The 12,655-nt window shown below is 45.0% G+C and overlaps 2 protein-coding genes across 3 annotated transcripts; one reads left to right on the top strand and one right to left on the bottom strand.

Annotated features, from left to right (window-relative positions):
• The first annotated feature begins 392 nt into the window (after nt 1-392).
• tbc1d20 (TBC1 domain family, member 20) lies at nt 393-4,115 on the top strand. Its single transcript, XM_076024831.1, has 8 exons — nt 393-875; nt 1,213-1,398; nt 1,568-1,648; nt 2,146-2,332; nt 2,490-2,591; nt 3,243-3,384; nt 3,514-3,692; nt 3,782-4,115. Exons 1-8 carry the CDS (start codon nt 836-838, stop codon nt 4,032-4,034), a joined length of 1,170 nt encoding a protein of 389 aa, XP_075880946.1. The 5' UTR covers nt 393-835; the 3' UTR covers nt 4,035-4,115.
• A 1,944-nt stretch (nt 4,116-6,059) lies between these two features.
• On the bottom strand, nt 6,060-12,162 carry rbck1 (RanBP-type and C3HC4-type zinc finger containing 1). Of its 2 annotated transcripts, XM_076024830.1 has the most exons (12): nt 11,798-12,142; nt 11,484-11,628; nt 10,751-10,847; nt 10,344-10,542; nt 9,825-9,970; nt 9,534-9,707; nt 8,264-8,424; nt 8,005-8,101; nt 7,650-7,829; nt 7,299-7,397; nt 6,830-6,973; nt 6,060-6,742 (listed from the first exon to the last, which is right to left on the bottom strand). In XM_076024830.1, the coding sequence occupies exons 1-12, from the start codon at nt 11,832-11,834 to the stop codon at nt 6,662-6,664; spliced, it is 1,560 nt and encodes a 519-aa protein (XP_075880945.1). In that variant the 5' UTR covers nt 11,835-12,142; the 3' UTR covers nt 6,060-6,661. The 2 variants fall into 2 exon arrangements, with proteins under 2 accessions (XP_075880945.1, XP_075880944.1); XM_076024829.1 differs by having other exon boundaries at nt 8,005-8,424; nt 11,798-12,162.
• Between the last annotated feature and the right edge of the window lie 493 nt (nt 12,163-12,655).

Raw genomic sequence — 12,655 nt, 5'->3', positions numbered from 1 at the left:
TTTACAATGATACATCACATGTCAATTTCTACTGTATTTTTTTTGTTTTGTTTTGTTTTTTTTTTTTTTTGGGGGGGGGGGGGTCCACCTCAACATAGACATAATGATTCGCTGAATTCTATATGTTGAAAAGTGTTGGGACAAGCACAGCCATGTAGCGCTTAAAGTTTTGACATGCAAAAGAACTTACAAATGATACGTGACTTTAACAACTGCTGTTTCAAATGCAGTGAGACACAAATTCTGGAAGAAATGGAAGAAGCAGGCGCATAACCTCTGGGTACTTTGGAGTCTTCACGGTAATTTTAAGTGAACATATTTGTTCAGTGGAAAATGCTGCGGGAGATGTCAGGCGCTCAAGTTGCCGCCTCCTCGTTCTTACGTCATCGTCTTGACCTGACGTCACCATTCCGGCAGCAGGAAAACTAGCTTGAGCCGATGTGTCCCATTGGTCTCCATCCCGCCAGTGTGAACCATCTATGGTGTAAACATGTAGCCGTGTCAGCGGTGTCGCCTCAGTTCTGTGAAGCCGAAGCTCCTTAAGGTTCACCTCTTTTGTCATTTATTCGAGTTTATGATGGCTTTATCGGCACACTCGCCGCCAGGGTGGAGGACTGTTGTCCCGATAACTAGCAAGCTAACGGCGACGAGCTAACTATCGGGCCGTGTGTTTGTACTATATACGCGGAGAGGGGGCTGGCCTTGCTAATTATTAGGCTGCGAGTTTCCAGTCGGCGGCCGCAGCAAGTATCGGGGCTGAAGAAGCAACAAAGCAAAAGAAGATCATGGGACCCATTGCGCTGCAGTAAGGACGCACACCGAGACGAGAGGAATCATGAAGGACTCGAGTCGAGACCCATCGCCTGAGAACAACGGTAGCTGTCATTGTCTGTAGCGTTGCCTTGGTCTGTCCTCGTTTGTTGGACCTGGACATACGTGTGGGCCGTTTCACCAATGTGTACATGTCTGATGTCAAGAACAAGATTATTTACGCTTGTTAGCGAGGCCGCGTTACTTGGCAGTTGGGTTAGCACGTATCGCCATCCCCTCTCTGCGTTAGCAAAACTAGTAGGTCAAGTGATAACATAGTTAATGATGTCAATGTGACCCGCGTTTCCGGGTTTGTGAAAGGAGCTGGTGACGTTGGCAGAGAGACTGGGTAAAATAATATGCACTATGATTTATTTTTATTTATTTTTTTATTTTTCTAAGAGTTCGCATCCAAGCGGACGAGGAAGATCGCCGATATCAGGCAGGCCCTGAGTGTGAGTCCAGTAGATGTGTCTGCTCTGAGGAGGATGGCGATCAGTGAAGGTGGACTGCTGACCGATGAGATACGCTGTCAAGTGTGGCCCTGGCTCCTCAACGTCCTCCCTCACGTGCTGGAGCAAGAGCCAGGTATCATCATCATCATAGTCTCAGTTTCCTCCTCAGGCTCCATTGCTCACACCCGCCTCCTCTACCTCACATAACAAAACACGATCGCAACAGATCCATGCCGACTGTGAGCCGCGTGTTTGTCAAGCTGACAGCAAATTGTCCTTTCTTTTTTTTTTTTTTTTTCCAGAAACCGTAGAGCGAGACGATAACAAGGACTACAACCAGGTGCTCCTGGATGTCCAGCGCTCTCTGCGGAGATTTCCCCCTGGTGAGTAAGAGCTCCAGAAAGAATAACGCAACACAGCCAGTCTGGGAGGCAGCGTGATGGTGTTGGTGACACGAGAAACAATCTTAAGAGTGGATTTGTATTTTACGTAAATTGTGCTGTAATGTAGACAACAAAGTGGACATAAGATGTTTTTTTTTCCCTCTTCACCCTCTGGCTGAAGGCAACATGACATTGATCCTCCTGAGCCTGTAATTGTCCTTTGTGTCTGCAAGACATTTTGACAGCATTTTCCTCCTGCTTGGGCTTTCATACAAGTCTTACTACTACGTAAATCAGCCCTGAACTTTTCAGAGTTTGCCTCCCATTTGCCCTGATCATACTGTTTGCACAAGGAGCGCCGTGCGTCATCAGAGACCCCTTTCATGCACTTCATAAACGACGGCGGTGATAAATTGGTTGATGCATTGCGTTTGACAGCCACGGCTTTCAGACCATGGTCTTCTGACCTTCACTAATTCCTCCATTGACATGCACAGGAATGCCGGATGAGCAGAGGGAGGGTCTCCAGGAGGAGCTCATAGACATCATCCTGCGAGTCCTGAAACGCAACCCGCAGCTGCACTACTACCAGGGGTACCACGACATTGTAGTCACCTTTTTACTGGTTGTGAAGGAGCGCTATGCAACAGCACTGGTCGAAAAGCTCTCCACACATCACCTCAGGTCGGTACATTTCTGGTGTGTGTGTGTGTGTGTGTGTGTGTGTGTGTGTGTGTGTGTGTGTGTGTGTGTGTGTGTGTGTGTGTGTGTGTGTGTGTGTGTGTGTCAACATTCTCCTTTTTCACTTGGCCACAACTCCAGTTAAAAACCCTTATTTTAGGGACTTCATGGATCCTACGATGGACAACACAAAACACATTCTGAACTACTTGATGCCCATCATTGAGCGGGTCAACCCTGAAGTTCACGACTTCATGCAACAGTAAGAGCCTCTGCTTTTCCACTGGTGTGCAGTCCACCTGCTTTGTGGATCTAATTTTAAGTGTGACATTATTATTATTTTTTTCTTGTTCTTTATTCATCCAGTACGAGTTTTCAGTGTGGTTTAGGTATTACAAATGAAACACTGCCCACCTGAAGAGTGCTGCTGCACCTAGTAGTTTAGGTGAAAACTTTGAATCATCAGCAACCTGGTTGGAACAATTGACTCTGTCAGATCTTTATGGATTACAAATATTCAAGAATATCATACAGGGCATATTCGGTGGTATGGTTTGCGGACAAACAACAACAACATCGTCGTCAATGGACCCCGCAGCAGCGTTGCTCCGTCGCAGGCGCTATCATAATGACATGAGTTTTATTGTCTAACCAGCGTTATGCAACAGGTTTTCTATCTGTCCTACTTAGCGGAGGAAAAAGCAACCTGCGCCTCGCGTATTCAGCGTACTGATCCTATTATGGCAGCTGAAGGCTTAGCAAGAGAGGTGCCGCGTAGATAGAGGGCTAACCTGGCTCTTGCCTTCTGTAGATTTTGACTCTGGATTCCATAGCATGACTGTTGAATTAGGGCTGGGGTGTTTTTAGCTGTTGTTATTGAATTGCTGAAATAACTCTATGTGTGCATTTTCAGGGCTGAGGTAGGAACAGTCTTCGCCCTCAGTTGGCTGATCACGTGGTTCGGCCACGTCCTGTCAGACTTCCGCCACGTCGTTCGGTTGTATGACTTCTTCCTGGCCTGCCACCCGTTGATGCCCATCTACTTTGCTGCAGTGGTGAGTTCTTTGCAGAAGCACAAATCCATGAAAAGTAAAAAGTGCTCAAGATATTCTGCTACGCAGTCGCTTCCGCCCTGATCCGTGCCCGAACCTCTGAAAAAAATCTCGTCTGCCCCCCCCCGACAGACTGTGTTGCACAGGGAGGAGGAGGTGCTGGACTGCGAGTGCGACATGGCCATGGTTCACCACCTGCTGTCCCAGATCCCCCAGGACCTCCCGTACGAGACGCTCATCAGCCGCGCCGGAGACCTCTTCGTCCAGTTCCCTCCCTCCGAACTGGCCAGGGAGGCGGCCGCACACGAAAGGTAGCCCGCACGCCCGCCCCGCTCAGCGCATCCTCGCCCGTGCACTCGCATTTCCGTCATCTGTATTTTCAATGCCGCCTTTTTTACAGCACGGCGGCGTCGACCTTCAAGGACTTTGACCTGGCGTCCACTCAGCAGCGGCCGGACTCCGTCCTCCGCCGCCGCCGCCGGCAGAAGCAGGCGGAGGGCTCGGGGGCGGACAACGCGGTGGCCCGGCCGTCGGTGGCGCGGCGCTTCGTCCGGCTCGCCGTCATGGGTCTCACGGTGGCCCTGGGCGCGGCAGCTCTGGCGGTGGTCAACACGGCGCTGGAATGGGCCCCCAGGCTGGATCTGTTCCCCTGAACGGCGCCCGCCCTTTCTGTCCGTGACTGAATCCAAACGGGTCGGTTCCATTTCAAACGGTCTATTTCGAGTACCGGGGGGGGGGCCGTCAGTCGGTGACACTGTCTGAATTGTCTTCAATAGACTGAAGCAGGTCACGAGCACGAACCCGAACCCAGATCTGCCTCAACAGCTGCCACAGCTTGTCAAGAAGAATCCATCCTGACTAATTGGAGAGACTGTTTTCCAATAATTGCTGATGCTGGTCTTATTTATATTTGGTAATAAATAATCTGAATTTGAGCTCAAAAAAGGTTTCAGGCTTAAAATAACAACAAAAAAAGAAAAAAGCTCACTGATCACTGCAATTGAAACTGCTGCCAAGTACAAGAGCTGGGGTGTGTGTGTGCGTGTGCGTGTGTGTGTGCGTGTGCGCGTGTGCGTGTGCGTGTGCGTGTGCGTGTGTGTGTGTGTGGCCACTACCTAATGGTTATATCTTTGATACCTGGACCAAATTGAGGGTTGCTAGAATCTTCTTTTTGTATAATTTGTTTTGTTTTGTTTTTTATTCGAGATATGTATATAACTCTGCAAAGACCATGTTATCAGCACACAGATGCAACTTTAAGAAGCCTTTCGTCTCGAGTGGTGGATGATTGAGAGTTCTCAGAACGTGGACACGTTTTAATTCTAGAGAGTGGTTTTCATCAGATCAGTGAGCTTAAACTGTAATTTTTAACAAAGTGTCATAAGAATTGTCTTTGAATATTAACATGCTTGAGAATTATGATCGACATATATCAAAAAACTCATTGCCCCAATTTTCAATCTTCACATTTTTTTTGGTTTGTTTTCAATTGAGGTGGGGAAGGCTTCAAGTTCCCAAACATATTTGTTTTTTGTTTTTTCAGTCTTGTTTTTTTTGCGTCATATTTCACAGGAATAGATGGGTGAAAGATGAATAGATAAGATCGTTGTGTCGGCACAGTGAGTGACTGTTTGCACTGACTGAACGCCTCTATTATAGTCCAGTAGGTGCTAGTGGTGCTCAGTGAATGGCCACCCCTGTCACAAAGAGCACCTGGGCCTTCACCTTTATCTTCTCAGTTTTAGTTTTGTTTACATAAGCTTTCCACTCACAGTCTGCGAGCACTGTTCGGCATGGCGGCTCATTCTCATGTACCATCCGTTCTCATTCTGTCAGGTTGTATTGCACTTGTTTCAAGAAGATCTTTTAGTTTGAAAGAGCCTTTCTAAATGTGTTCACCTAGAGCATATGTAGACTTTATTTTTGCATCATAGGAGTCTTAAAACTGACTTTAAGTTGGAGGTGCGTTGATTACAGCTGAACTAAAAACTTACCTACACTAGCTGGAGTAATGTGGCGGATTGATTAAAAAAACTAAGGTGATTTGAGTTTTATGATTTTGTTTTGGGCCACTAATTGCAGCTGATTAAGAATCATCTTAACAAAGGTGACCTGGAAGACGCTGAAGGAGTGTAGTTAGTTCTTTAGCAGTATTTTAACGGACCATGTATCTGCACTAAGTGGTTTTCATTTTCAATGCACTACATAATTTATCTGCCTTTTATTTTTGTTATATTAATATGTTGTACTAATGTAAAGTTGTACAGAATGCTAATAAACTAGAAGTAAAACATTGCATCGATCTCTTCGGTTTACCTGCTAATCCCAAACCACTTTTTGCAGTTTGCATGCAGTGTCAGAGCTGGGAAGCCCCTGCACCCAATCTCCACAGGCAACAACAAAATATAGTGATCAGCCCAGAGTAGCGCCCAATGCCAAACTCTTGCCTTGGCATTAAGAGGAGTCAACTGAGGTGATTGGAGCATCTGGCACAGAGATTAGGAGGTAGAACCAAAACTCACTGGGGGAGCTGTATCCTGTCTGACCTTGGAACCGTTTGGGATTCCACCAGGAGCTAGAAAACTAGGGACAGATGTCTGGGATCTTGGCTTAAAACTTGCTGCAGCTACAGTTCTCAACAAAAAAAAGAAAGAAAATAAAACTGCATGATCGGTTAATAGATGATGAAATTTTACTTTTTATTTACGATGGTATACCTTACACCGGATAGGAATGCCTGGAATTTCACTGCATAGTTCAACATAGTCAGAAGATTGTTTTTCAAACCTCTTTCAAGACCCCTGTAACAAGGAAGTGGCAGAGGAAATCTCATGCCAGATGAGTTGAAAGGGCAGCTCAATTTAACACAATTTGTTTTATATCACAGTCTTTCCAGTGACAGTTGTTCCCTTATTATTGTCATTCAGGACATGAGCATTTGGTAATGCTTACAGAATAGACAGCACAGCTTGCTCTTCAGCAATCACATTCAACACTGAGCAGCATTTTGGTCCCATGCAAGAGGATTGAAGAAAATATCAGCTTTTCTTTAGCATAACTGCCAGCATGTTGTACATTTGGCCATCTAGTATGACCTCAAAAGACACCTGGGGAGAGGAGACACCGTTTTATTTTATAGAGAAAATTCAAAAGTTTTTGAGTTGCTCTCCCAGGCTCTGAAAATTCTCACTTGAAAAAAAATAAAAAATAATGCTAACAAAACGGCTGCTAATTCTTTACAGCCATCACTCAGCATGAATCGTTCACCAGTTGCTTGGCATCAGTGGCAGTTCTGGCAGTTGGGATGGCAAGGCTGGTGGTTGACGCGGCATTTGCAGCCTCCGGACGTGTCGCCCCGGCCCTGCGAGGAGCAAAACAAGCCAAAGTTCAGTTTGCTGTTATGGAACCTCTGACAGACGTTCCAAATGATAAAAGGGCGACGTGTTACATTTGGGCCCCAGCGCGCCTGCTTGGTCACCCAGCAGATTTCCGTCTTGCACATCAAACAGCAGAGCCAATCACAACCATCCTTCTTCTGGACGATGATGTCACAGCGTGGACATTTCATGGCCTCTCCATTCTGTAGCATGTTCTGCGAAGAAAGTGTGGAGTCAGAGAGGGGATGGCAACACAATGGCCGGGCAGTACTATTTTTTGATAGAAATGCATCATAGAATGTTGTGCATGTAGTCTGTTGAACCATTTGAACATTGTGGGCCTCATTTTGTCTTGTTAAGAAAATGAATTATAAAAAAATAACTGCGCCTGTGAGGCTTCTAAATGCTGTAAAGCGCCACCAACATCACCACCCGTGTCGTCTATCTCAATGAGACTGCCAGAAAGCTATCGTCCGTGTTGCGAATACTTGAACCATTAACGCAAAGACACAATGGAGGCGTGCAGTGCATTTTACCAACCTCCAGCATCTGCTTGGTTTTCTTCGCTGCCTCGTCGTTCTCTGCTCGGATGCGCAGGTCATCCTGGTAGTCCTTGCAGTTCATGCCATTGTGGATAGCCTGCGCACACACACACACACACAGTGTAGTTTACTTTAATGGGCAGTTTATTGGATTGAATGATTAAGTGACAACTCAGCAAATGTCACAGCAGCAACTCAATGCATTTTAGTGCATATGGATATACACGTATGTATATACCCTCACTGGCCACTTTATTAGGTACTCGCAAGACGTACCTAAGTAAGGCAGATGAGTGTATACCTGAGGCTTAACAATGAGTGGGAAGAAAGAAAAAAGAAGGTCACCTACCCTGCAGAGGATGCAGTTGGTCTCGTTGCAGAGCTCACAGTTGAACTCGTTCACTTCGTCCTCATAGATGCACCACCCTCGACAGTTGGGAGTCTGGCAGTGGAAGCTGTGATCGGAGCGACTTTCAGCGATGCTCAGACGCATATCCAGGAAGCGCTTGTGCTCCTCTTCTGTGAGCAGCTGGTACCAGGATGATACAGTGAGAACGTTGTAAAAGTGAAGGCCTTAAATTGAGGGTTGCTTCGATTTGTTGCTTTCATATATATATATATATATACATATATATATATATGATACAGTGAAAATAAAACCTGTACACATTCAGTATACATACAGTCTCAGGTCTGACACTTACTGCTTTGATCTCTCGGTCCAGAAGAATGCTATCACATGCCTCTGGGCAGGACACTTCTGCATCTTGACTGTTCACTATTGTCCCCGTGAGACAATCCCTAAACAAGAACACAAAATCAAGAAGAAGAAGAAGAAGAAGAAGAAGAAGAAGAAGAAGAAGAAGAAGAAGAAGAAGAAGATCTTTCTTATGCAAGCACACAAAAAAATGTAAGAAGAATTTTATTTCCAAGGCTACAGAGCCAATATTTATTGCGTCACACCTGCAGAAGGTGTGCAGACACTCTCTGAGCACGACGCCCTCTCCTGGCTCCAGCGTGGAAAAACAGATGGGACAGTCGACCTCCTCAGTGTTCGAAACAAGGTCGTGCTCGTCCGTCAATAAAAAGTCCATGTAGTTCTTCTCTCGCTCCACCTGCTGGGCCTTCAGAAACCAGAGAGGGAAATCACAGCAAGAATGTAGGGGTTGAGAATGAGAACAATAACCTAGTTTCTTAAAGATTGAAATTTTATTTGTTCTGAATCTGGGCTTCAGAACAGCTATTGGCATTGTGCAAGTGTGTAGAACCCTAAATTCACAAACCCTTCTCGTTTTGGATTTATTCATTACTGGCCGTCTCTTTGGATTTTAAGTTACTATGATGAAATATGTCAGTCCTATATGAACCCTCCTCTTCAAGGTTTTCATGTGAAAAGCTTGCAAAGTTTTTCTCTTCTTCTTTTTCATTTTTACAGCTTGAATGGGGATTAATTCATTTAAATGTTTAACACTAAGGTCACAGGCAGACATTATATGAAAAGTTTTCTCAGGGCAGGAACTATTTCAAAAATGGTGCAACACAATAGTTACCTTGAACTCAAAAGTCAAGATTGAATCAAATTTGCTGTTGATACACTGACAACCCTGGACTCTAAGCTTTAGAAAGTTCTTACATGAGCCCTTACAAAGGTCATCCTCATAGGACCTGCGATAAGAACTAGACAAATACATCTAATACGGTGTCGTCTAGGTCAATACAGTACATACTTGTTAAGGTCTAATGAATGCGACTCTGCTCTAGGTTTAATGATACAACTCTCAAATCTAAAGATTTCCAAGCATGTGGGATTAACCGGCAAAACAGGTTGAACATTGCTGTGGAAGATTCTTCCAAGCATGTAAGCCGACTCAGCCTCCCAAACAATCAGGCAACACCTGAGCAATAAAGAGGCCTGCAGCAGACCACGCCACTCCTTGCAGCATGCGGACGCTTCATGTTTCATAATTCTCCTTTGTTGACTGCAGTAAGTGCAGTGCAGTTTCCATTGCTTATTGTGTAATGGATTAGTTTATTCATTTGACGTTGCCGCCCCAATGTATATTCTGAACCTGACTGAAAGATCACCACAGCAAAGAGTAAACACACGAGAATCTGTATCTTCCTGGGCCTCACCCTTTGAGTGGTGCACTGATGCAGAAGTTTTTCTCCGCAATTACTGTTGTATGCATTATGCTTTTACATACCAGGGATTCGTGGATGCATCCCTTGTTACCTGTTCATACTGCATCACGGCCAGCTCTTCCTGCTGAATCCGAATCACCTCCTGTTGGTCGGGTTGGTAGATATCAGGCACCTTGTAATCCTCAGGCCGCTCCTGTCCGCACATTTCACAGCCAGGGCGCGTTGGTTTGTTTAGGAATGTGCACGTTTTGCAAGCCCAGCCAGTCTGTACACACACACACAAAAAAAAAAAAAAAATACTTGGGCAGTTTGTAAGAAGACTCAGGGGGCACTGCACTGTAGAGAGACAGTGTGTAACTACTACATACTCCAGTATTCTGACCTGTGGTTTAGGAGGTACAGCAGGTTTCGGAGCAGCTGTGGGTTGAGGGCGAGGATGCTGTGCGTCTTGAGGAGGTGCGACCTTCTCACCGCTGCCACCCACCCCTTTGGACAAAAGCTCCATCGACCCGAGTGAGTCCACGATGCCTAGGAATAGTTCATTTTGTGGTGTGACTAAATGAATCCAACATTGAAGACCCGATAGTCTTTCATTTGTTTCCTTTTATTTTGAAAAACTTAAAGGTCCAGTTTGAAAAAATTGGTTTGATGTATGATTTTTATACTGGTAAAAGCTTGATACACTGGAAGTAAAATTAATCAAAAGTATACACTCAGAGTACAATAAAAGCCATTTGGTTTTCCTACCCATAGAACATTTCTTATTTATATATAAGAAAACACATAAAGCAAAGGTCTTGCTGCCAGTTAGCTGCCATCTTACACCATCTTATTTCTACAGAAGGCAGTGTGGACAATCCAGCCCGCATGAGAGTGCATTTCATAAAAATGTGTCAGTGACCTTCTAGGCGCTGCTCGTCCTGGTCCTGCCTGTGCTGCTGCAGGGTGAGATGAGCGGCTTGGGCCGAGAGGATGAAGAGGAAGGCCTTGTCTCCGTCCTTGCGGATGCCGTGGCTGTACAGCGTCTCCTTGTCCTGAGCCAAGCGCTTGCCAATCACCCAGCGCTGCAGCAAGGGGTGGAAGCCGAAATCATGGTTGATCTGTGAAAGGGTTGCCAGAGAAGACAGGTTGAAGGGAAGAAGGGACCATTGAAAGAATAATCAAGGTACTGCCTGTGCTGGGTAAAAGGCACGGAAACATGTCAAAGGTCAGACCACACTGAATGTAAAAACTTTCTAATAAGATGCTGTAATTAGTGGTGCAATCTGAATTTGTTGTTGGGTCAATTCCATGCTGAAACGTCAGTACCTTCTCCTTAAGTTGAGCAATTGTCATGCTGGGTGAAACCACCACATTCACTGGGATATAATTATCCGACTGGGCATCTTCCACTCCAACCCATAGTCTGTGAAACAGGGAACAGAAAAATAATTGGAACAGATGCAAGATGCAGTGGTAGTTAGCTATTTCAAAGGTGTTAAAGTCAACCTTATTGGGCAACATTCATTTTACCAATGCCTTCTCTTTAAGCACGTCGATGAACTCTCCAATGTAGCTTTCTAGTTATACACTGTGGTTTGGAGTAATGGCTCTATTATTATTATTATTATTATTATTATTATTATTATTATTATTATTATTATTATTATTATTATCATATTACGATCTCACAAACGGCACCGCTTGATAGACCTTATTATTATACCCTGTTTTGAAACTGTGAGAGGTCCAACAAATTCTCAATTATACCAGACTTGTTTTTTATGAGAAGCTGTAAACAAAGGTTTGGGATGATTAATTGTGCTTTGCCGCTGTTCCGTTGTGAGGGGTAAAAGAAAATGACTCTGAAATTGGGTAGCATAAAAAAAAAAAAATCTTAAAAGACAATAAAGCGTGTTTACCATTAGATGTATGGGGGGGGGGGGGGGGGGACACACACAAAAAAACTGATGAGATTACTTTGACAGAAGCAGGCATGTGAACGGGGCTTCATATAGTGAACTCCCACAGAGTGAAGTACTAAGCAGCGGCGTGACGTCACCTTATGGCTTCCTGCGGGTACGCCTGACAGTCGACCCGGACGGTCACGGGCACCGACAGCTCTGACAGCTTCTGACACAGCTGGACAGCTTCTTCCTTGTCGCCGCAGCTCAGTGCTTCGCCCAGAGAAAAGGCAAAGTCTTCGGCTACGGGAAGGACACGGGCACGTGTGACGTACAAAACAAACCCAAACAAGCTTCTCTCGACACAAACTTGGGACGCACTAATAAAACATTTGAATTGAATGCGTCTCGACGTCAGCCTGCTATCGGAGCAGGAGTCACAACAGGACGACAAAATGAAGTCAGGGCTCACCCTCTTTCAGCTTTGCAGATGTGTTTTGGCCAGCCATTGTTACATCTGGAACGACAAAATGACACCGTTTGTAACGAGCGACTAGCCAAGCGACAACTGCCGTCGTTCAACGGGGGGAAAACGGATGTGAGTCTACCGACTCCGGCCGCTCCCCCCGAGTCGGTTTGTCCGAAAGAGCCGTGGGTTGTGAGGGGGGAAAACAAAACAAACACTACAGTCTGGTCAAAATTTGCCGTTCTGTGGTCAGTGGCGACCTGACTGGTGCTTACAGAGAAGAGAAAGTGAAACTGTGGCAACTGCCAGGAACTCAACAGCGATTGAACCCACCTTGCACCGCCCTTAACTCGTGACTCAGATGTTTATGTTTTTAAAGAAAGGGGAATGGGAAACACCCGGTGCTTTAATCGGCTTTTGTGTCGTTCGGAATGCCTTTTATTATTTTTAAACGAGGGATTACTGTATTTTTACTCTGATAATATTACCACATGGAAACGAAAGCGCTTGATTTGTTTTCCCAAATGTCCAGCAGATGGCAGTATCGGTCAAAGGGCTCTCGGGCACAGCCGCAAAGTCCCCGTTTCCTGTGGAATCATTTTTTTTGTATATTAAGTTGTCATTGTTTTTATTATATTTCAGCAATAAATTATTTCCTTTTGTACAACGGATAACCGGACTATCAACTATTAAATCACAGTATTGTTTGATTTAGATTAGAGGATACATTCTTCCTGTAACAAACCCCCCCCCCTTTTTTTTATTTTTATTTTTTTTTATTATTATTATTTTGTCCTTTTTAATTCTGAGTATCTACAGCAAGGTAGTTTAAGTCGCGGTTTGTTCGTGTTACCTGCATGCACT

Source organism: Nelusetta ayraudi, unplaced genomic scaffold (genome assembly GCF_046127955.1).
Source record: "Nelusetta ayraudi isolate G7.1 ecotype Tasmania unplaced genomic scaffold, CSIRO-AGI_Nayr_v1 ptg000017l, whole genome shotgun sequence".
Lineage (NCBI taxonomy): Eukaryota > Metazoa > Chordata > Actinopteri > Tetraodontiformes > Monacanthidae > Nelusetta > Nelusetta ayraudi.
This window is presented reverse-complemented; position numbering and strand designations above follow the sequence as displayed.

What these genes read in the sequence shown, in the direction of transcription:
- tbc1d20 (XM_076024831.1), top strand. Translation starts at nt 836, where the DNA reads ATGAAGGACTCGAGTCGAGACCCATCGCCTGAGAACAACG. An exon ending in TCTGCGGAGATTTCCCCCTG is followed by an intron (nt 1,649 to 2,145) that starts GTGAGTAAGAGC and finishes TGACATGCACAG; the next exon opens with GAATGCCGGATGAGCAGAGG. An exon ending in CCATCTACTTTGCTGCAGTG is followed by an intron (nt 3,385 to 3,513) that starts GTGAGTTCTTTG and finishes CCCCCCCGACAG; the next exon opens with ACTGTGTTGCACAGGGAGGA.
- rbck1 (XM_076024829.1), bottom strand. Translation starts at nt 11,834, where the DNA reads ATGGCTGGCCAAAACACATCTGCAAAGCTGAAAGAGG. An exon ending in CCGTGATGCAGTATGAACAG is followed by an intron (nt 8,425 to 9,533) that starts GTAACAAGGGAT and finishes TGGTTTCTGAAG; the next exon opens with GCCCAGCAGGTGGAGCGAGA. An exon ending in CCAACTGCATCCTCTGCAGG is followed by an intron (nt 7,398 to 7,649) that starts GTAGGTGACCTT and finishes GTGTGTGCGCAG; the next exon opens with GCTATCCACAATGGCATGAA.